We start from the raw sequence: 19,541 nt of genomic DNA, 5'->3' as shown, positions 1-19,541 counted from the left end.
TGGGCGCCCGCCCGCTCGGAGGGGCCAGAGGCGGCCCCGCCCCACGCCGGGCCGGGCCCCGCCGGGCCGGGCCTCGCCTCGCCTCGCCTCGCCGCGCCGGGGGGGACCTGCCGGGGGGAGGGACCCGGGGGAGGGGGAAGGCCTCGGGGGAGGGACCCGGTGGACGGGCCGGGGCGGGCCGGGAGCGGAGTTGGGGGGGCGGCGGGGGGGGGGGGGGAGGGGGGGGAAGAGGGGGATCGGGTTTTTGCGGGGGGGGGGGGGCGCTCGTAACCCCCCCCCCTCAGCCTTTCCCCCCCCGGCCTACCGAGGAAGGCGTCGTGCGGGGGCGGATGCGTGCGGGGCGGGGGGGGGAACCGTGGGGCGGAGGACCCTATGGGAGGAGGAAGGGGGAGCTGTGGGGCGTGGGGAGTCGTGGGTGGGGGCGTCGTGGGTGGGGGGAGCCGTGGGGCAGAGGGCCCCGGTGAGGGGGGGGTACGGCCGTGGGGCAGAGGGCCCTATGAGGTGGGGGGAGCAGTGGGGCAGACGGCCCCGTGGATGAGGGGAGCGGTGGGGCAGAGGGCCCCGTGGATGGGGGAACCGTGGGGTGGGGGACCCTGGGGGTCGGGGGGGGAGATGTGGGGTGGGAGCCGTGGGGTGGGGGGAGATGTGGGGCAGAGGGCCCCGTGGGGTGGGGGGAGCCGTGGGGAGGGTGTGACCTGCTGGGGGTGTTTGGGGGGGGGGCAGAGGTGGGGAGTCCACGGGAGTGATGGTGGGGGGCTGGAGGGGGTGCTGGGGTGGGGGGGGGGCACAAGCCCCTGGTCCTGGGGGCGGGGGGGGTACTCTTCTGAGTGGTGGGAGAGAGGGGGATTTGGGATTTGGGGGGAGCAGCGGGGGGCGCAGGGAGCGGAGATGGGGGAAACCCCATGGGTTGGCTCTGCGGCCGGGGGGAATCCCGTGGGCCGGGGCAGGGGGTGCGCTCCTCCGGGGCCAGCGGGGAAGGGAAAGGGGTGGCCCGGGGAGGACCTCGACGGGGCCCAGGGAGTGTCCCCAACGGGTGGGGAGGAGCTGGGGCCCGGCCTGGAGCCGGGCCGGGTCCTCCTCCGCTTGTCCCGCTGCCAGCTCCCCTTTGGCAACTCCCTCCGGTTGCCCGAGCAGCGCACCGTCTCCCCTAAAACCCTCTGCCAACACGCCGTGTCCGTCCGCCCGTCCATCCCCCCCCTCTTCCTCTCTGCCCGTTGACTCCCCGCGCTCCCGATTCCCCCTTTCTCCTGCCCAGAAATGTCTTTAATTCCCACTGTCGTTTCCCGCCCGCGCAGACCAAGAGAGTCCCGAGGAGATGGTGACAGTGAAGCCCGAGAAGGGCGAAGGAGACGCCAGCAGTAACAGCAGCGCAGGCGGTGGGGAGAGCCAGGTGAGCGCAGGGGAGGAAGGGAGGGAGGAACAGCCCCGCGCCGACGGCCTCCTGGCTCCGTTCGCCCTGGGGAACTCGCCGTCCCCGTGGCAAAGTCCAGGGCCGGGCCGAGGTGTTTGTTTGGCTCAGCGGAGCGTTAAAACCGAGGGAAAGGGGAAAGGAGAAGGGCGAGTGCGTGCCGGGAGATCGTCACGCTGCCAAACGCCCTGCCGGAGCGCCGACCCGCAGCGCCCGGGGCTTCCTCTCCTCCCTCGAAAATGTGACGCTTCCTCTGTTCCCAGTAAACCCCGCAGCCCCGACTGGTCCTTCTCCGGGTCGGGGTGCCCAGAAACGACCGTCTTTCCCCGGAGTCGTTCTCCTGCGGGGTGATTCTCCCGCTTTGGGGTGGAGGAGATGTCTCTCCTTGACTTTTACCCGCAGACTCCCTCCCCTTTCCTCCCTCCCGGAGGGATTTTCCCTGTGGGTTCAGTCTGTCCCAGCCTGACAGCCCTGTGTCTGGCAGTTGTATTTTTCCGGCTGTGGGTGGGTTTTCTCAGGAAGGAGTGTTTATCTTTTCCAAGTACGCTCCTCCCTGCTTTCTCCTTTTTTTTTTTTTTTTTTTCCCCCCCTCTTTTTTTTTTTTTTTTTTTTTTTTAATTTATTTTCGGCCTGCCCACTGGGCCGCCCTCCCATTTCCTTAACTCCTCCTCTCCTTCCCAGGAATCGCAGCCCTCCCCGCTGGCTCTGCTGGCAGCCACCTGCAGCAGGATCGAGTCTCCCAACGAGAATTCCAACAGCTCCCAGGGCCAACAAGGCGGGAGCGGCGAGCTGGACCTCACAGCCGCCGCCGCTCAGATCGCCCAGTCCGCCAACGGCTGGCAAATCATCTCCGCCGGCTCCAGCACGCCCACGGCCTCCAAGGACCAGGGCAGCAACGGCAGCAACGGCGGAGATGCCTCCAAAAACCGACCCGTGAGCGCGGGGCAGTACGTGGTCACCACCACTTCCAACCTGCAGAACCAGCAGGTGCTCACGGGTCTGCCGGGAGTTATCCCGAATATCCAGTACCAAGTCATTCCCCAATTCCAAACCATCGATGGGCAGCAGCTCCAGTTCGCCACCACCCCTGCCCAAGTCAACGTGCAGCAGGATGCTTCTGGGCAGCTCCAGATCATCCCCGGCACCAACCAGCAGATCATAACGAGCCGAGCGGGGACGAGTAACCTCATCGCCATGCCCAACCTGCTGCAGCAGGCCGTCCCCATCCAGGGGGTGGGTTTAGCCAACAACACCCTCTCGGGGCAAACCCAGTACGTGGCCAACGTCCCCGTGGCTCTGAACGGCAACATCACCCTGCTGCCCGTCAACAGCGTGGCCGCCAGCCTGGCTCCCACCTCCCAGACGGTGACGTTGAGCAGCTCCGGTTCTCCGGACAGCAGCTCCCAACCGGCCACCTCGGGCGCTGCCATCAGTTCCACCAACACGGCCACGTCTCACGCTAGTTCCGGCGCCTTTTTTACCAACGCCAACAGCTACTCCACCACCACCACCACCAGTAACGTGGGCGTCATGAATTTTTCCACCAGCGCCACGGTGGGAACCAACGTCCAGGCGCAGACGCCCCAGAGGGTCAGCGGCGTCCAGAGCTCGGACTCTCTGCAGAGCCAAGTTTCTGGGGTGGCTTTGCAGCCAGGGCAGCAGAAGGAGGGGGATCAGAGTCAGCAGCAGCAGCAGCAGCAGCAGCAGATCCTGATCCAACCTCAGCTGGTCCAAGGAGGGCAGACGATCCAAGCCCTCCAGACCGCCCCGCTCTCCGGCCAGACCTTTGCCACTCAAGCCATCTCCCAAGACGCCTTGCAGAACCTACAGCTCCAAGCTGTCCCCAACTCCGGACCCATCATCATCCGAACGCCCACGGTGGGTCCCAACGGCCAGGTGAGCTGGCAGACCATCCAGCTCCAAAACCTTCAGGTTCAAAACCCCCAGGCCCAGACAATCACCTTGGCCCCCATGCAGGGAGTCTCGCTGGGACAGACGGGCAGCACCAGCAGCACCACCACGCTCACCCCCATCGCCTCCCTCCCCAGCGGCACTGTCACGGTCAACGCTGCCCAGCTCTCCTCCGTGCCAGGCCTCCAGACTATTAACCTCAGTGCCTTGGGAGCTTCGGGAATCCAGGTGCATCAGCTGCAAGGGTTGCCGCTGGCCATCGCCAACACTGCCGGTAAGTTGGGTTGTTTTGGTGGTTTTTTGTGTGGTTTTTTTTTGTTTTTTTTTTTTTTTTGTCTCGCTTCCTTTTTTTTTTTCCGTAGCCGGGCAGAGGAAATTCAAAAAGGCAAAACTCCCTCCACGCACGCGCGCGCGCACACACACACACCCCATCGCCAACTCCGTGCCGCCGTCTTGAGCTCGGTTCGGAGGCGGTGGGGGACGTTGAGCCCTGCCAAGGCTGGAGCTTGTTGGGGGGGGGGGGGTTGGGGGTGGTGATGGATGCCAAAGAGAGTTGGCAAACGGGTCGGCGCTTCTGCTGGCCCTGGGAAAGGAAGTATGAAGCCACCGCTGATGGCCAGAAAACGCTGAAACTCATTTGGGGGAGTTTCTCAGCTAATTAACTCCTGGGTGGCTGATTGCGGGAGAAGAAATGGAGGAGATGGCCGCGAACGGGGCAGGAGGGAGATGTGGGGGCAGGAGGGAGACGTGGGGAGGGGAGAAGGGGGTCGCTGCGAGCGGCCCTAAGGGGGGAGAGAAGTCTGGTTTGACGTGTGGCCGCTCTCCTGCTCCCGACGGCCGCTCGGGGGGTCTCGGGTCGGGGTTAGGGAGCGGAGCTGAGTCCAGCTCAGCTCCTCGGCTGCCGGAGCCGGCAGAAAGAGCCACAGCCTTAGAAAAGTCAGGAATAAGCTGAAATCCCCCTGCCTTCCCCCTAGAAAACAAACAAACAAAAAGCCCTGGGGAATTTCCTCGCAGGGGCGGAAGAACGGGCTATTTAAGTGTATATTTAGCCCAAAGTTGGGTGCTGGTTTGGGACGCTGTGATCTCATCCTGCCCGAGCCGAGCCCGCGCTGTGGGCTGGCGCGGAGCTCCCTTCTCGCTTCCCCCTGGATCAATCCCGTCGTCTCCCAAAAAACTCTCTCCCCCCCCTGATCCGGGGTGGGTTTCCCCTTGGGAACGCCGTGCCTGCCCGTACGAGTACGAGGGGGGGCGTAAGCTGCCGCGGCAGAAATCGGTGCCGAAAAGGAGCTCCGCTTGCTTTTCCAGTGTTTTTATTTTATTTTTTTTTTTTTTTTTTTTTTTTTTTCGTTCCGGCTCCAGCGAAAAAGGCAGTTGCTGCATTTAGTCACAGCTGAGAGAGGCAGCAAAAAAAAAAAAAAAAGAAACAAAAAAAAAAAAAACCACCCCAAAAAAACAACATTGCTCAATCCGACCCGGTGCTTCCTTCTCGCGAGAGGAGGCGGTTGCTCTGCCGGAGTTGTTTTGCAGGAATATTTTGGGCTGTTGCTACAGCAGCTTGGCTTGCGGCGTTTATTCCAGACCCCGCCGCCGTCGGGATTAGCCTGATCCTTGGATTTCCCCGAGCAGAGAGAGAGAGAGAGAGAGACTCCTTGTGTTAGGGCACGCCGGTTTTCGCACCCGGAGGGGACCGTCACCTCTTCTGTAGGGGGAAATGGAGGTGGCGGAGGGTCCCTGGCGCCTTCGCCCGCCCGGGGACGGCGGGATGCCCTTGGCCCCGCAGCCTGCCGTCGGGGCGAGCTTGTTTTGAAGGCGTCGGAGAAACGCGTGGGTGACTCCCAGTTCCTGTATTTGTGCCTGGTTCTGCCCTCGGAGGTGGGGCAGGGAGGAACGTTCCGGAGACCACCCATCCGACGCGCTTCACCAAGCCGGGGAGCCTCCTCCTCCTCCTCCTCTTCCTCCTCCTCCTCTTTTTTTTTAGCTCAGCAGCATGTTTAGCTCTCGATCGGCGGCGATGTATTCGCCGACGCCGGCGGCTGCCCCGAGATCCCCGGCCGAGAGTCCGGTTCTTCCTTCGCTCGGAGGATGTGACGTTCGGGCCACGCTTTGATGTCGTTAACGTTTGAAAAACACCAAAAACGAGATTCGGGTTTCATAGGGGTTGCGGGGACGCACCGGAATCCCCCCCCCCCCCTCCCCGAGACACGCGCACGCCACGTCGGCTTCCTCGGACCACATCACAGCGGCTACGAAAAAGCATCCCGGCACCCATCCAGCCGCTCGCACAATTTGCGGTGCTTTTAACTCCAGGCTGGAGGAGGGGGTCTTTTGGGGGGGGTGGGGGTGTTATTTCTTTAGTTGGAGAGCTGTCAGAGGCGGCGATGCGTCCGTTTGTCCCCCTGCCCCTCTCTGCTGGGTGCTGAGCCCCTCCGCACCTTGCAGGGGGTGCCACGTCTCCGTCCGTAGCGCGGCCGCGTAGCTGAGCATCCTCTGCCGCACCGGGGGAGGGGGGGGGGGGGCTGCAAAGGCGGATCCGTCCCGGTTTGAGCTCTCCGATAGCGATTTTAAGGGAGTGGGTCATTCCCGATTCTGCGTTTTGTCCGAATCGCCGAACGTTTTCCACGAGGAGTTTCTCCTTTGGCTGCCGGTGGCTCTGCCGCGCGTGCTGGAACTTTCTTGGTTTTTTTTTTGGGGGGGGGAGTTTTTGTTTAGTTTTGTTTCTTTTTTTATAGCAGAAAAAGCTCCTCTGCTTTCGAGGGAGGCAAATGGAAAAGAAAACCTCACCCGGGATTGTTTGGGAGGGGAGAATGGCTTCGCAACCCTTGGGGTTTTTTGTGATGGGGAGAAAGGGATGCCCGTGCCCGGGGGCGCGCGGCGAGGGGTTTCGCGCACCCCCCCAGCTTTGCAGCCACAGCGTTTCCTACCGAATCTGCCGGAGCCTCGAAGAGCTCCGCTCGGCTTCCTTCGGGGCTGACGGCCGCTGCGGTGTCCCGGCTTGGCCGCTGCCGGGCTGCGGGACACCCGTGTCTCCTCTCCTGGACCCCACCGGAGTCCCTGGGCAGGGGGACCCCACTGGGCTGTGCTTTTCAGCCCCTCGGGAGGGTTTGGGGTGAGATTTCTGCTTTTTCGGTTTCCTTTCCGCAAAACGGAGAGGGGAAAGATTACCCCCCCCCCCCCACCACCACCACCGGAGAAAACGACGCTCGAAAAGGTCTTGCAAAATGTGATTTTATTTATTTTTTTTTGTTATGGCTCTTAGGCGCTCGGCGCAAACGTAACTCAGCCCGTGATTGCGTTAATTAGGTGATGGTATCCTGCGTGGTTTGCAGGCTGTTGCCTCCGCCGCCTCCTCCTCCTCCTCCTCCTCCTCCTCCTCCTCTTCCTCGGCGTTAGGAGGGCTGTGAATTAGCCCGGTGGCAGAGACGGGAGAAGGTCTGTGACCGTAATTTGCTGGTATGTGGGCAAACTGGCCTCGCAGCCGGCTCTGCTGCCGGGGGACGGCCACCCCGCAGCCGGGGAGGGGGTTTTCCTCCTCCTGGCATCGCCCCCCCTCCCCCCCCCCAAAAAAAACCAACCCTGCCTGGGTTTGGGTGCCACCGCTCCCCCCGCGAGTGGGCAGCAGGACTGCCTCTGGGGCGAAGGCGGGAGGGTTTGGGGTGTAGGGAGTTTTTGGGGTGAAGGCAGGAGGGTTTGGGGCAAAGGCAGGTGAGTTTGGGACCAAGGAAGGTTTTGGGGTGAAGGAAAGAGGGTTTGGGACAAAGGGAGGAAGTTTTGGGGCAAAGGCGGGAGAGTTTGGGGTGAAGGAAGGTTTTGGGGCGAAGGCGGGAGGGTTTGGGGCAAAGGCAGGTGAGTTTGGGACCAAGAAAGGCTTTGGGGCGAAGGAAAGAGGGTTTGGGACAAAGGGAGGAGGTTTTGGGGCGAAGGCGGGAGGGTTTGGGGTGAAGGAAGGTTTTGGGGTGAAGGCAGGAGGGTTTGGGGCAAAGGCAGGTGAGTTTGGGACCAAGGAAGGTTTTGGGGCGAAGGAAAGAGGTTTTGGGGCAAAGGGAGGAAGTTTAGGGGCAAAGGTGGGAGGGTTTGGGGTGAAGGAAGGTTTTGGGGCGAAGGCGGGAGGTTTTGGGGCGAAGGCGGGAGGGTTTGGGGTGAAGGAAGGTTTTTGGGTGAAGGCAGGAGGGTTTGGGACAAAGTGAGGAGGTTTGGGGTGAAGGAAGGAGGTTTTGGGGCGAAGACAGGTGAGTCTGGGATGAGGGAAGAAAGGTTTGGGACAAAGGAAGGATTTGGGGTGAAGGAAAGAGGGTTTGGGACAGGAAGGATTTGGGGTGAAGGAAAGAGGGTTTGGGACAGGAAGGATTTGGGATGAAGGAAAGAGGGTTTGGGACAAAGGAAGGATTTGGGGTGAAGGAAAGAGGGTTTGGGACAAAGGAAGGATTTGGGGTGAAGGAAAGAGGGTTTGGGACAGGAAGGATTTGGGGTGAAGGAAAGAGGGTTTGGGACAAAGGAAGGATTTGGGGCGAAGGAAAGAGGGTTTGGGACAAAGGAAGGATTTGGGGCGAAGGAAAGAGGGTTCGGGACAAAGGGAGGAGGTTTTGGGGCGAAGGAAAGAGGGTTTGGGACAAAGGGAGGAGGTTTTGGGGCGAAGGAAAGAGGGTTTGGGGTGAAGGCAGGTTTTGGAGCGAAGGCAGGAGAGTTTGGGGGGAAGGCGGGAGGGTTTGGGGCGAAGGCGGGAGGGTTTGGGTGCCCTTGTGTGGCTGTAGCCGCGCAGAGGTGTGTGTTGCAGCGCTCGGTGGGGTCCCCACCCCGCAGAACAGCGTCACCCGGTGTCACCCCGCCGCGGGGAGGGGACGTCCTGCCCCGGGGCGTTGTGGCGAGCGGGCTGGGGGCCGTTTCAAGAAGTTCGCCGCTTCTCGAAAGTTTCTCTTCCCCTTTTCACCGAGCTTTAGGCGGGAGGAGGGGGACACTTGATACATACATATATATATATATATATAATTTTTTTGTATATATATATAATTTTTTTTTTTTTTTTTAAGCTCCGTGTCAGTATAGTTTTGCCAGCGCCGTGGCTCCGTCCCCCGTACCTGTCCCTGGGCGAGTTTAGAGCCTGGGAGGTAGAGCCCTGCCTGCCCGAGGTATGTGCTGGGTAAACAGGAGTCCGCCGGCGGATTCCCATTAGGTCAGCGCTGGAGTTAAACCCCCCACCCACCCCCCCCCCCCTCAGCTTCGTTTTCTGAGCGCTAAAAGATGTTTTCTTCCAGGGAAGGATGGAGCTGGGAGGCTGCCCGCGGCGCTGGTGGGACCGGGGAGTGTTTTGGCAGGATGAGGTCCCTTTTGGGGCTGTGTCCGTCGTTCGGATGGAGGTTTTCAATCCGATGGGACGGCAGCAAGGGCATCCTTCCGAAAGGGGGGAGGGGGGGTAAAAAAAAAACCCAAAAAACCCCCAAGCCCAAACCCTTCGTGGGGGAAGTAACCCTTTGAAATCTGTTTACCGAATGCGTCCCCGGCTCTGCGCTGCGACTTTGTTCTTACGGGGCTCTTCCCCGCCGTGGGGGCACCCGCACAAAGACCCGATTGTCTCCCGTTTTCTGTTTTTTAAGGGAAGCTTTGTAGCAGGGCCTTGATGAGACATCCACATGGCATCGGCTGCGGAGGGGAGGGGAAAATCGGAATCAATCTGGGGCCAGCAAGCCCGGGCAGGCGCTCTCCTTAACGTGCTGTAATTGTTTGTTTCGTTACACCCATGACATCACGTCAGAAAATAATTATATTGTGAAATTTCCTTCTCTAAACTCCAGCTGGGCTGGACTTTAAATACCCTCCCGGCTTCCTTGGCTGACCTCTCTCCTCGCCGTGATGGAGAGGGGGGCGGTTTACTGGAGAAATTACACAAATCCCGTGGGATCCCGGGGTCTGCTTGGGAAAAGGGAGCGATCCCGATAAACGGCCTGTGCCGTTGCAGCCTGGCTTCATCCCTCCTCCTTCTCCTCCTTCTCCTCCTTCTCCTCCTTCTCCTCCTTCTCCTCCTTCTCCTCCTTCTCCTCCTTCTCCTCCTTCTCCTCCTTCTCCTCCTTCTCCTCCTTCTCCTCCTTCTCCTCCTTCTCCTCCTTCTCCTCCTTCTCCTCCTTCTCCTCCTTCTCCTCCTTCTCCTCCTTCTCCTCCTTCTCCTCCTTCTCCTCCTTCTCCTCCTTCTCCTCCTTCTCCTCCTTCTCCTCCTTCTCCTCCTTCTCCTCCTTCTCCTCCTGGCTTGGCCGCCGGGGACTGGGAGCGTGTTGGCAGCCGTGCTGGTCAGACTGGTTGGGTGCTGCGCACCCCGTGACTCCTCTCGGAGGAGTTTCCTCGCCCGACTCCGCACCGTCTCGCCGGGCCCTAATCTTCCCTTTTCCTTTTATCTGTGCCACCCTCAGCCCCGCTGCCTCCTTGCCCGCGCAACGTCGGTCTTTATCGCCCCTTCGCAGGAGCCGTGTCCCGGTCCCTGGGGACGATGGGGGGGGGTCAGCGGGGCTCCTTGCCAGAGCATCCGCTCTCGGGGGCGCTTGGCTCCCGCTCCGGAGAGGCTCCCGCCGCCCGGCCGTCTCCCCTTCCCACCGCGGGACGTTCTGGGTTCGATGCCGTGAGCCACACGGGCACACAAATTTCCCCCGTCTCCGCGGAGGGGCGTGATTCAAAACGCTTTGGGGCAAAAAGCATCCGCCCTGGGTTGGGGTGGACGAGGGGAAGGCAGAGGTTCAGGTGGGGTGAGAAATGCCCCCCGGGGATTTCCCCCGTGTCCTGGGTGTGCTGCTCCTCCTCCTCCTCCTCTTCCTCCTCCTCGGTGGTCACGGGGATCGTTTTCCACCTCCTGTGCTCCGCGTGCATCATCAGGGACTTCTCTTTTTTTTTTTTCTTCTTCTTTTTTTTTTTTTTAATTAACCCGCTTTCTTCTTTTTTGGGGGTGGTTTGGTAGGACCTGCCTGCGCTCTGGTTGCCGGTGGCTCTGCTGGGCCACCCCAGGGAAGGCTGTGGCTTCGTCCCAGTCGCGTGGCAATCCCAACTGGACTTAAAAGGGGCAAAAGGAGATCCGCGTTTTCGGTTTGCAGCACCACAAAGGTATTTAGGAAGTCCTGGGGAGGTGGCAGAGAAGAGGAGGGGGGGTGTGACAGGGACAAATTGGACCAGGCGACTTCCTCGCTCAGCGCCGCGTCCGCCCGCGCGTCACGGGGTTGGACGGACGCAGCTCTTCGCTCTTGACCCCGACGGCTCCCTCCCTATTTATCTCTTCTCCAAAGGAAGCGCCGTTTATTGTGACGCACAGAAACCTCCGACAATTAAAGGATATCGCGGGACTCGCCGCGTGGCTTCTCCAGTCGTTAAACGCTCCAGATTAAAATACAATTACTCAAAAAGCGCTGCGAGGCGGACTTCAAAACTGCGGCGTCTTACGCAGCCGCGTGTTCCCTGCGCCGCTGTCCCCACCGCCGGAGGATTATTAAGCAGAGAGCTCGGCTAATTTACGGGAATGACTTCCTACTGCAAGATTAAGTCATTTTGCAAATTAGCGAGGAAATCAAACGAGATAAAAATCGAGGGGGGGGACGACTGCCTCACAAAAACCCGCTTTGTTCCTTTGTGCGGCAAGCGGCGGCTTCGTTATCTTTGATCTGTCTGGAGGAGAGCGGGGTGGTGCGTTTTGGGGAGAGCGGCGAGCGCTGGCGAGCCTTTGACTGCCCCCCAAAAAAAATAAAATAGAGGAGGAGAGAGAACGGGGAGAACTTGAGTCGGGAGCTGGAAAAGTTGGATTGGGGGGGATGGTTATTTTTCAGGCGTGTGCCTGATGTCCGTCATCCGACGGGGGTAGAGGTGCGTCGAGAGGTTCGGGGCTGCGTGCGTGTGGCTGGGGCTTGCTGCCCTTTTCCCCCCCCCCCCCAAAAAACCCCCCCCCATCATATTGCCTCTTTTCGTTGCGTCTAAAAGCCGGCGTTTTATTTCCACACCCCCACCCCCAGCATCCTCCCAACGAAGGACTATCCCTCTCCTCGGAGGTTTGGAACCCCCATCCCGGGGTGGGGTGGGGGCTCCTTTGGGCAAAGACGGGTCGGATTCGGGAGCCGTCGCTTGACTTGGTAGGCAAATCCCTCTTTGCCCCCCCCCAGGCTTTTCCAAGGATTAAACCCACCCCCCTCCTCCCCTTCTTTGCTCTATTAATATATTTTTTCAGGACTTCCCGTGACCTGAGCGTGGACCAGGGGCTTGGCAGCCTTCGTGAAAGCTTTAGTCTTAGAAGTAATCTATATTAGTGGAGATAATAAACATAAATTATCCAGCTGGTTCCTCTCCGCCGAGCGCTCTCCTGCAAACTGCAATATTCTGGAGGCTTCGCCGCGTCCTGATACGCGAAGAATGAAGCGTGTACGTACAAGATCTGTCTTCTCTTGCCGTAATTTATTTATACCTTAATTAGATGCCAGCCATAGATTACCAGAAGGAGGATTTGGAGGGGTTTTTTCCGCCCCCCCCCCCCCACCACCTTCCCCTCCGTATGACATGCCAGCAGACTATAAAACGCTGCGTAGGCTTTGGCGCGTTTGGAGATTGAAGCCGTTCCAAGACGTCGGGGTTGGATTCTCCCCCTCCCGGGTGTATTTTTGGGGAGGGAGAACGCTTGTGTCTTCTCCTTCCCTTTTTACAACAGCTCTCCCCGGATGGCGCGTAACGCGCCAGGGAAATCTCTAATCTGGAGCTGTAATGCAAGCTGTCCTCGTTGGCTTATAAAGCTTAAAAAAAAAAAAAACCACCACCAAACAACCCCAAAAAAACCAACCCCCAACCCTCCCCGGTTCCCTCCACGCTGGTTTTAGGCTGTAAACGTATGTTGCAAGAGCTGCGAAAGGACGAGGGGGGGGGGAACGACATACGACTGAAAAGGTTTCACCCTAAAATTGCTAAACTTTGCGGGGAGGGCAGGAATGTTGCTGATGAGGTACAGGAGAGCCCAGTCAAGATTTCCCCCTGGGGTTCAAAATTCTGTCCCCTTTTCGGGGGACAAATAATTTCCCTCCAACGGCGCCGGACCCGGCGCGGTCGCTGACGCTCGACGGGCGGCCGATATTCCTCGGCATCCCGGTGTGAGGGCGGACACCGCCGTCGCCGGGTTATTTAATGCGGGAACTGGTCCTGCTGGAACCGGACTGGTCCCAGCGTCTCGGTCGCCGGCGTTATTCGCAGCATCTTTCGGCCACGCCGCCGCTGAGCATCTCCTCCTGCCCTGCTGCGGACCGGAGGGGAACATCCCCGGGGATGTACGCTCTTTGGAGCCGGCGATGTCCTTTAATACGCGATGGTGGGGCGCCGCCGCGTCAGCGCAGCCCCTCGCCGTACCGCCCGCGCCGTCCCGGCTTCTCCTTAGACGACGGCGTTGCCCTCGTCGCCCGTCGCGGACGAACCGGCCCCGGCGTGACGTGAGTAGAGCCGAGGCGAAGGGATGAGTCAGGCTTCGTTTTCCTTGATGGCAGCCCTTCTCCTTCTCGCTTTGTTGCTCCGGGTGTCTCTCGGTCCTCGCCGCCGAAGGGTTTTCCTCTCCTAGGAAATCTTGGACCCCTGCCGATTTGGGGAGGGGGGGTACGGAGCCGCCAGCCCCGATTTCCAGCCTCCCCTTTTTTGCGTGCTGCCACCCGGGAGAGCGAAGCTCCTATTGATGCCGCCGTGACCCGGAGGAGTGAAATCAGAGCTTTGTCCTCTCGCCGGAGAAAGCCCAGATGTGGAAGGTGGCCCCGATTCCGCGCGTAAATCCCCCACCGGCCACGCGGATCGTTGGCCGTGTCACCGCGGAGGGGTCGGGCATGGCAGCCGTGAGCTTGGCTGCTGCCCCAAGTAGCCGTGGATCTATTCTTGGTGGGTTTTTTGTCCTTTGCTGAGCGTGGGTTCCTGCCCCGGCTCCTCCGTTGAGCTTTGCCAGGGCACCACTGACACCTGCTGGAAACGCCGAAGCCGCGGGGCCCGGGGAAGGCTGTCCGCTGCCAGAAACTCTTCGTCATTCCCCTCTCGCCGTCTTCTGGTTGTGAAACTCCCTCCTGGCCGTAGGGAGAGAGCCCAACGTGCGACTGATGGACGTTTCGGGTGGGCGTACGCCTGAAGTTTATCCTTCTTCAGCCCCGGCGCCTCTCCCGCGGATGCTCGGTGTGCTGCCTCCTGCGTAGAAGATGTTAACGCAGAAAAAAAGGGGTTTTAAAGCAAATTTCCCCACTGTGCTGAAGGTACTTGTCCCAGTAGGGCTTCTCAAAAGGCTGTGCCGGTCTGCTGCGGTCCCGCCGCCGCCGGTGGCAGCATCTCGGTCCCCGCGTCGAGGAGGTGGTCCTCATTCCTGCAGCGCTGGAGGATGCCGGCAGCAGGACCGTGGGCTGGTGGGTTTTTTGGGGGCGCGTGTGTGGCTTTGGGAACTGCGGCTTTGTGACGCTCGTGCTTCCAGGTGGTGGGAAGAGGAGACGGAGCGAATGAAACGGTGTCTCCCAGGGCCACCCCGACGGCGTCCCTCGCCCCCCGACGGCGTCCCTCGCCCCCCGACGGCCCCATCAGCCTTTGGCCGGACTACCTGGCACGGTCCTTCCCGTTAATTCCTCCTCGCCGGAGCCGGCCAGGCAGCGGCTGATGAAGAGCATCAGGAAAGCCCCCAACTGGGTGGTTTTGGGGAAGACTTGCCCCGACGCCGCCTCGTTGGGTGGCGGTGGGAGAGGATCTCCGGAAAACGCGGCAAGAGCTCAGCGTCGTTTGCTGTTGGCGACAAACGCGTGCGGTTGTACATGCGCGTGCGTTATCTCAGCCCCGTGTCGCGCGGTGACCTCCGCCCGGGCTGCCTGCTGGCGAAGGAGTTGGTAGCGAGGGGAGGAAAAAAAAAAAACAAAAAAAAAAAGGTGAATTTGGGGCTCAAATCGCAGCCGGTATCCTGCCGCCCATCCCGCAGAAGCGTCTGAGCTCTAAATCTGCCGTTAGACTTATCGGCGTGTGTTAATTGCCGCCGAAAAGAGATTACTCAGCCCGCCGTCGCTGTGCCCGCTCCGGCTTTTCGGCGTGAAAATAATCAAGCGCCGGAGCTCGGAGGAAAATAAACCACTTGTGAAGCGTAGATGGGGCTTATCGGAGAAGCAATTAGACGACAGCGTAAGCGTAGAGCAATAAAACGGCCGTGAAAACTTGATGGGCTTAAAACTTAAAACTTCCTACCCCTAGACGTTCCCCCTCCCCGTTACCGATGGTTTATGTTCGTCGGCGTTCGGGCGCTCGTCAGCACTCCCCGGCGGTTCCTACGGCTTTTCTAATTGGGAATCGCTCCTCGAGGGAGGGAGGGAGGGAGGGAGGGAGGGAGGGAACCGCACTCCAGATGATTTTTCAACTTTATATATATATATATATATATATCTGCATATATCCCTTTCTGTAATCGTAGTAATTAAGCAGCGAGCGCGTGCCGGTATTATCTTCGCTGATGGATGCTGCTGAGGACTGGGGTCTTCCAGCCCCCTTTAATTATCGCTGCCGCCTTGGGTTTCGGGGGTTCGCAGCTGCTCTGTAGATTTGCTGGTCGGGTTTAAGCTGGCGAGATGTTTGAAAAGGGGAATTCTGCCTCTTTCAGCCCCGAAAAACCAAAGGTGACCTGGGCGAGGTCGGGAGCGAGGTGGGATTCGGAGAAACCCGGGTTTCCCTCGGCGATGTTTTGCCGTTTGTTTTATCGCTGACACCGGTGCGAGCCGGCCGGCGCTGCTCCGTTTACATTATTATTTTTTTTTTTTTGCTCTTGTTTTTCACGCTAAGTGAGCCGAAATAGCTGAAATAGTTGGCAGGTGGCCGGAGGGACGTCGCGGGGGGGGGTGTGGGGGGCTGTTTTTTTCCCCAAGAGATACGGCTCTTGCCTCTCCTCCGGGTACAAATCGTGGGACACGGACCAAAATGTGGGGCGATGTGGGGGAAATGGGGATGGGGGGAGAGCGCGGAGGGCAGGGAGAACCCCGGGGCTTCGGGGAGAGCTCGGTGGGGGATCGTCGGGAATGGAAAACGCGACCTCGCGGAAAGGCGAGGGAGAAGACTGGAATGAATACCTTCCCGCATCCCGAGCCCCTCCTGGCTTCGCGGCTGCCGTGGGGGAAAGCCCCTCTCGGTGTCCCTCCCGCTGCTGGGGGGGCTCTGCTGGTGAAGAACCCGCGGTCACCTCCTGCTTTTCCTTCCAGGCGACCACGGTGCTCAGTTGGGTCTTCACGGCGCGAGCGGAGACGGGCTGGGAGACGAGAACGCGGCCGTGGAGGAAGGAGAGACCAGCCCGGATCCCCAACCCCAGCAAGGACGGAAAACACGGAGGGAAGCGTGTACCTGCCCCTACTGCAAAGACAGCGAGGGAAGGTGAGCGCTCCGCCGCGAATCCGGCAACGCTGGGCTGCCCGAGCAACCTCCGAACCCCGTGCAGCGGGTTGACACGCCGGAGGGCTGTGCCACCACCCAGCGTGACCCGGCCGGGCTGAGAGTCGGGTGGAGAGGAACCTCATGAAGTTCAACAAGGGCAGTGTGGGGTACCGCGTTTGGGGAGGAATAACCCCATGGACCGGTACAGGTCAGGGGGTGACCTGCTGGAGAGCAGCTCTGTGGAAAGGGACCTGGGGGACAACAGGATGGCCACGAGCCAGCAATGTGCCCTGGTGGCCAAGAAGGCCAATGGCATCCTGGGGGGCATCAAGCAGAGCGTGGCCAGCAGGTGGAGGGAGGTCATCCTCCCCCTCTGCTCTGCCCCGGGGAGGCCACATCTGGAGCGCTGTGTCCAGTTCGGGGCTCCCCGGGTCAAGAAGGACCGGGAACTGCTGGAGAGGGTCCAGCAAAGGGCTACGGAGATGATGAGGGGACCGGAGCATCTCTCCGGTGAGGAAAGGCCGAGGGAATTGGGGCTTTTCAGTCTGGAAAAAAGACGGTTGAGGGGAAACCTGCTCCATGCTTATAAATCCTTAAAGGGAGGGTGCCGAGGGATGGGGCCAGGCTCTTTTCGGTGGTGCCCAGTGACAGGACAAGAGGGAACGGGCACAAACTTGAGTATAGGAAGTTCCACCTAAACATGAGGAGGAACCTCTTTACCTTGAGGGTGGCAGAGCACTGGCACAGCTGCCCAGGGAGGTGGTGGGGTCTCCATCTCTGGAGCCATCCCAAACCCACCCGGACGCGTTCCTGTGCAACCTGCTCTAAGGTGGCCCTGCTCTGGCGGGGAGGTTGGACTAGATGATCTCCAGAGGTCCCTTCCATCCCTATGATTCTATGAAACCCCCCCAAAAAAAATGCCTTTTTTTTTTTTTTTTTTTTGTCTCCCTACCTCCAGCCAGCTGGAGCTTTCCCGGCTCGTTTTTAACTCTTTGCCTTTTGATTTCTTTTTCAGGAGCTCTGGGGATCCGGGTAAAAAAAAGCAACACATCTGTCACATCCCGGGCTGCGGGAAGGTGTACGGCAAAACCTCTCACCTGCGGGCTCACCTGCGGTGGCACACTGGGGAGAGACCCTTCATCTGCACCTGGATCCTCTGCGGCAAACGCTTCACCCGCAGCGACGAGCTGCAGCGGCACAAGCGCACGCACACGGGTAAGGTTCACCACGGCGCTTCCCCCCCCCAACACACCCACACACCTCCCCCGGGGTCCGTCACCCTCCCGTCGGCCCACGGAGAATCGGAGGAGGTTGGAAGGGGCGTCTAAGATCATCGAGTCCCACCGTCAACCCAACACGGAAGTCCGACCGTCGATCCGACACCAAAACCACCACTACACCGTGTCCGCCCGGCTTTTAAACGCCTCCGGGGGTGACATGTAGGGATTGCGACGAGGGGGACCGGTTTGACACTGGAAGAGGGGAGAGTGAGATGAGATCTAAGGAAGAAATTGTTGAGTGTGAGGGTGCTGAGCCCCTGGCGCAGGTTGCCCTGAGAAGCTGTGGCTGCCCCATCCCTGGAGGTGTTCCAGGCTGGGTTGGACGGGGCTTGGGGCAACCTGGGCTGGGGGGAGGTGGCCCTGCCCGGGGCAGGGAGGTGGCACTGGGTGAGCTTCAAGGTTCCTCCCAACCTAAACCATTCCATAATGATTCAACCTCTTTCCTGGGCAGCCTTTGACAACCCTTTCCGTGAAGAAATTTTCCCCAATATCCATCCTAAACCTCCTCTGGCGCAACCTGAGGCCGTTTCCTCTTGTCCCATCACCGGTTCCTTGGGAGAAGAAACCCCCTCTCGCTACCCCCTCTTTTCAGGGAGCTGTAGGGAGTGAGAAGGTCTCCCCTCAGCCTCCTTTCCTCCAGGCTGAACACCCCCAGTTCCCTCAGCCGCTCCTCGGAAGTTCTCCAGACCCTTCTCCTTGTGCTCCAGACCCCTCACCGGCTCCGTTGCCCCTCTCTGGTCACGCTCCAGCCCCTCAGTGTCTTTCTTGTCGTGAGGGGCCCAAAACTGAACATGGTATTCGAGGTGGGGCCTCACCAGTGCCAAGTCCGGGAGGAACAGTTTTACTCTGGAAGAGGGGAGATCGAGATGAGATATTGGGGAGAAATTGTTGAGTGTGAGGGCGGTGAGCCCCTGGCGCAGGGTGCCCCGAGAAGCTGTGGCTGCCCCATCCCTGGAGGTGCTCAAGGCCAGGTTGGACGGGGCTTGGGGCAACCTGGGCTGGGGGGAGGTGGCCCTGCCCAGGGCAGGGGGTGGCACTGGGTGAGCTTCAAGGTTCTTCCCAACCCAAACCAATCCATGATTCTGTGAGGAAAGACATCTTTGCTTTGAGAGGCTGTGGAGTCTCCTTCTCTGGAGGTACTCAAACCCCACCTGGACGCGTTCCTCTCCAGCCCGCTCTGGGTGCCCCTGCTCTGGCCGGGGGACGGACGAGATGATCTCCAGAGGTCCTTTCCGACCCTGACCGGTCTGCGATTCTGTGAACCCCGCTCCATTGGCCTCAGCCCGTCCATCCAACTTGTCCCCGTCCACCTGCAGAGCCGTCCCACCTTCTCCTTCCCTCATCTCACCCCTCTTTCCATCCCTCCTTCCAGGGGAGAAGAAATTCGCCTGCCCGGAGTGCCCCAAACGCTTCATGCGGAGCGACCACCTCTCCAAGCACATCAAGACCCACCAGAACAAGAAGGGAGGCACGGCCAACAACGTGGCCATGAACGTCTCCGCCGTCCCCATGGACACGGGGGCTTCGGCGGAGGGGAACGGCGGGGCCACCCCTTCGGCCCTCATCGCCACCAACATGGTGGCCATGGAAGCCATCTGCCCCGAGGGCATCGCCCGCTTGGCCAGCAGCGGCATCAACGTGATGCAAGTGGCCGACCTCCAGTCCATCAACATCAGCGGCAACGGGTTCTGAGGGCCGGAGCGGCACGCGGGCGGCGCCGACGGGCGATACGGGCGGCGCCGGGCGGCAAACGGGGCCCGGAAGGCGAGCGGAGCCGAAAGCCGAGGAGCTCTTTTCACCGCGAAGGGACCGTGTCCCTCGTCACCGCGAAGGGACCGTGTCCCTCGTCACCCGTCGGCACATCTTCCCTGGGATCGCAGCCCCTCCTTGCGCTGGCCGACCTCCGGGGCCCGGTGACCACACACACGAAGGCCAGAGCTATATATATATTTTTTAATTTTGGCTTGACCTTATTATTATTATTATTATTATTATTATTATTATTATTTCCCCTTTCCTCCCTTCTGCTGCCCACCCCACCCCCGAGGTCCGGCTGCCCCTCCGTAGCGAGCCTTCGACGCCGTCATGCCTTGGTAAAATGAGAACGATCGTTGAATTAATTTTTAGCCAAAAAAAAAAAAAAAAAAAAAAAGAAAAAAAAAGAAAAAAAAAAAGAAAAGGAAAAAAAAAAAGGAAACAAAAACAGAAAAACAAAAAAAAAAACCCACCAAAAAAAAAAAAAGCCACAAAAAAAAGCCAAAAAAAAAAAAAAGCAGGAAAAAAAAAAAAAGAAAAAAAGATTCTATATTATTATTATATATATAAAAATATAAAATGTGTTCGTTTGAGAGAGGAGAGGTTTTGCTGCGACCATGGCTTGGTCTCTTTGATGCCTTATCTTGGAAGAGGTTCGACCCTCGTGGGGCAGGTGGGACGGCGCCCGACCCGGCCCTCGCACCCCGTTCTCCGTTTTCTAACCCCAACGGGAGGAAAAAAAAAAAAAAAAAAAACCAAAACAAAACAAAAAAAGAGAAAAAACCCCAAAACCAAAAAAAAAAAACCCCAAACCCAAAAAAGGCAAAAAAAAA

At 59.5% G+C, this 19,541-nt stretch overlaps 1 protein-coding gene across 1 annotated transcript; it reads left to right on the top strand.

Moving 5' to 3' along the window:
- The first annotated feature begins 923 nt into the window (after window positions 1-923).
- SP1 (Sp1 transcription factor) lies at window positions 924-18,921 on the top strand. The gene is made up of 5 exons (XM_082500588.1): window positions 924-1,390; window positions 2,090-3,593; window positions 15,505-15,673; window positions 16,689-16,888; window positions 18,326-18,921. The coding sequence occupies exons 1-5, from the start codon at window positions 1,316-1,318 to the stop codon at window positions 18,643-18,645; spliced, it is 2,268 nt and encodes a 755-aa protein (XP_082356714.1). The 5' UTR covers window positions 924-1,315; the 3' UTR covers window positions 18,646-18,921.
- Window positions 18,922-19,541: the final 620 nt, after the last annotated feature.

This window comes from Vanellus vanellus, assembly GCF_965231255.1.
Source record: "Vanellus vanellus genome assembly, contig: HAP1_SCAFFOLD_1944, whole genome shotgun sequence".
Lineage (NCBI taxonomy): Eukaryota > Metazoa > Chordata > Aves > Charadriiformes > Charadriidae > Vanellus > Vanellus vanellus.
Note: the sequence above shows the minus strand (reverse complement) of the source record. Positions and strands in the feature narration are given on the sequence as shown.

What these genes read in the sequence shown, in the direction of transcription:
- SP1 (XM_082500588.1), top strand. Translation starts at nt 1,316, where the DNA reads ATGGTGACAGTGAAGCCCGAGAAGGGCGAAGGAGACGCCAGCAGTAAC. An exon ending in TGCAAAGACAGCGAGGGAAG is followed by an intron (nt 15,674 to 16,688) that starts GTGAGCGCTCCG and finishes TTTCTTTTTCAG; the next exon opens with GAGCTCTGGGGATCCGGGTA. An exon ending in GCACAAGCGCACGCACACGG is followed by an intron (nt 16,889 to 18,325) that starts GTAAGGTTCACC and finishes CCCTCCTTCCAG; the next exon opens with GGGAGAAGAAATTCGCCTGC.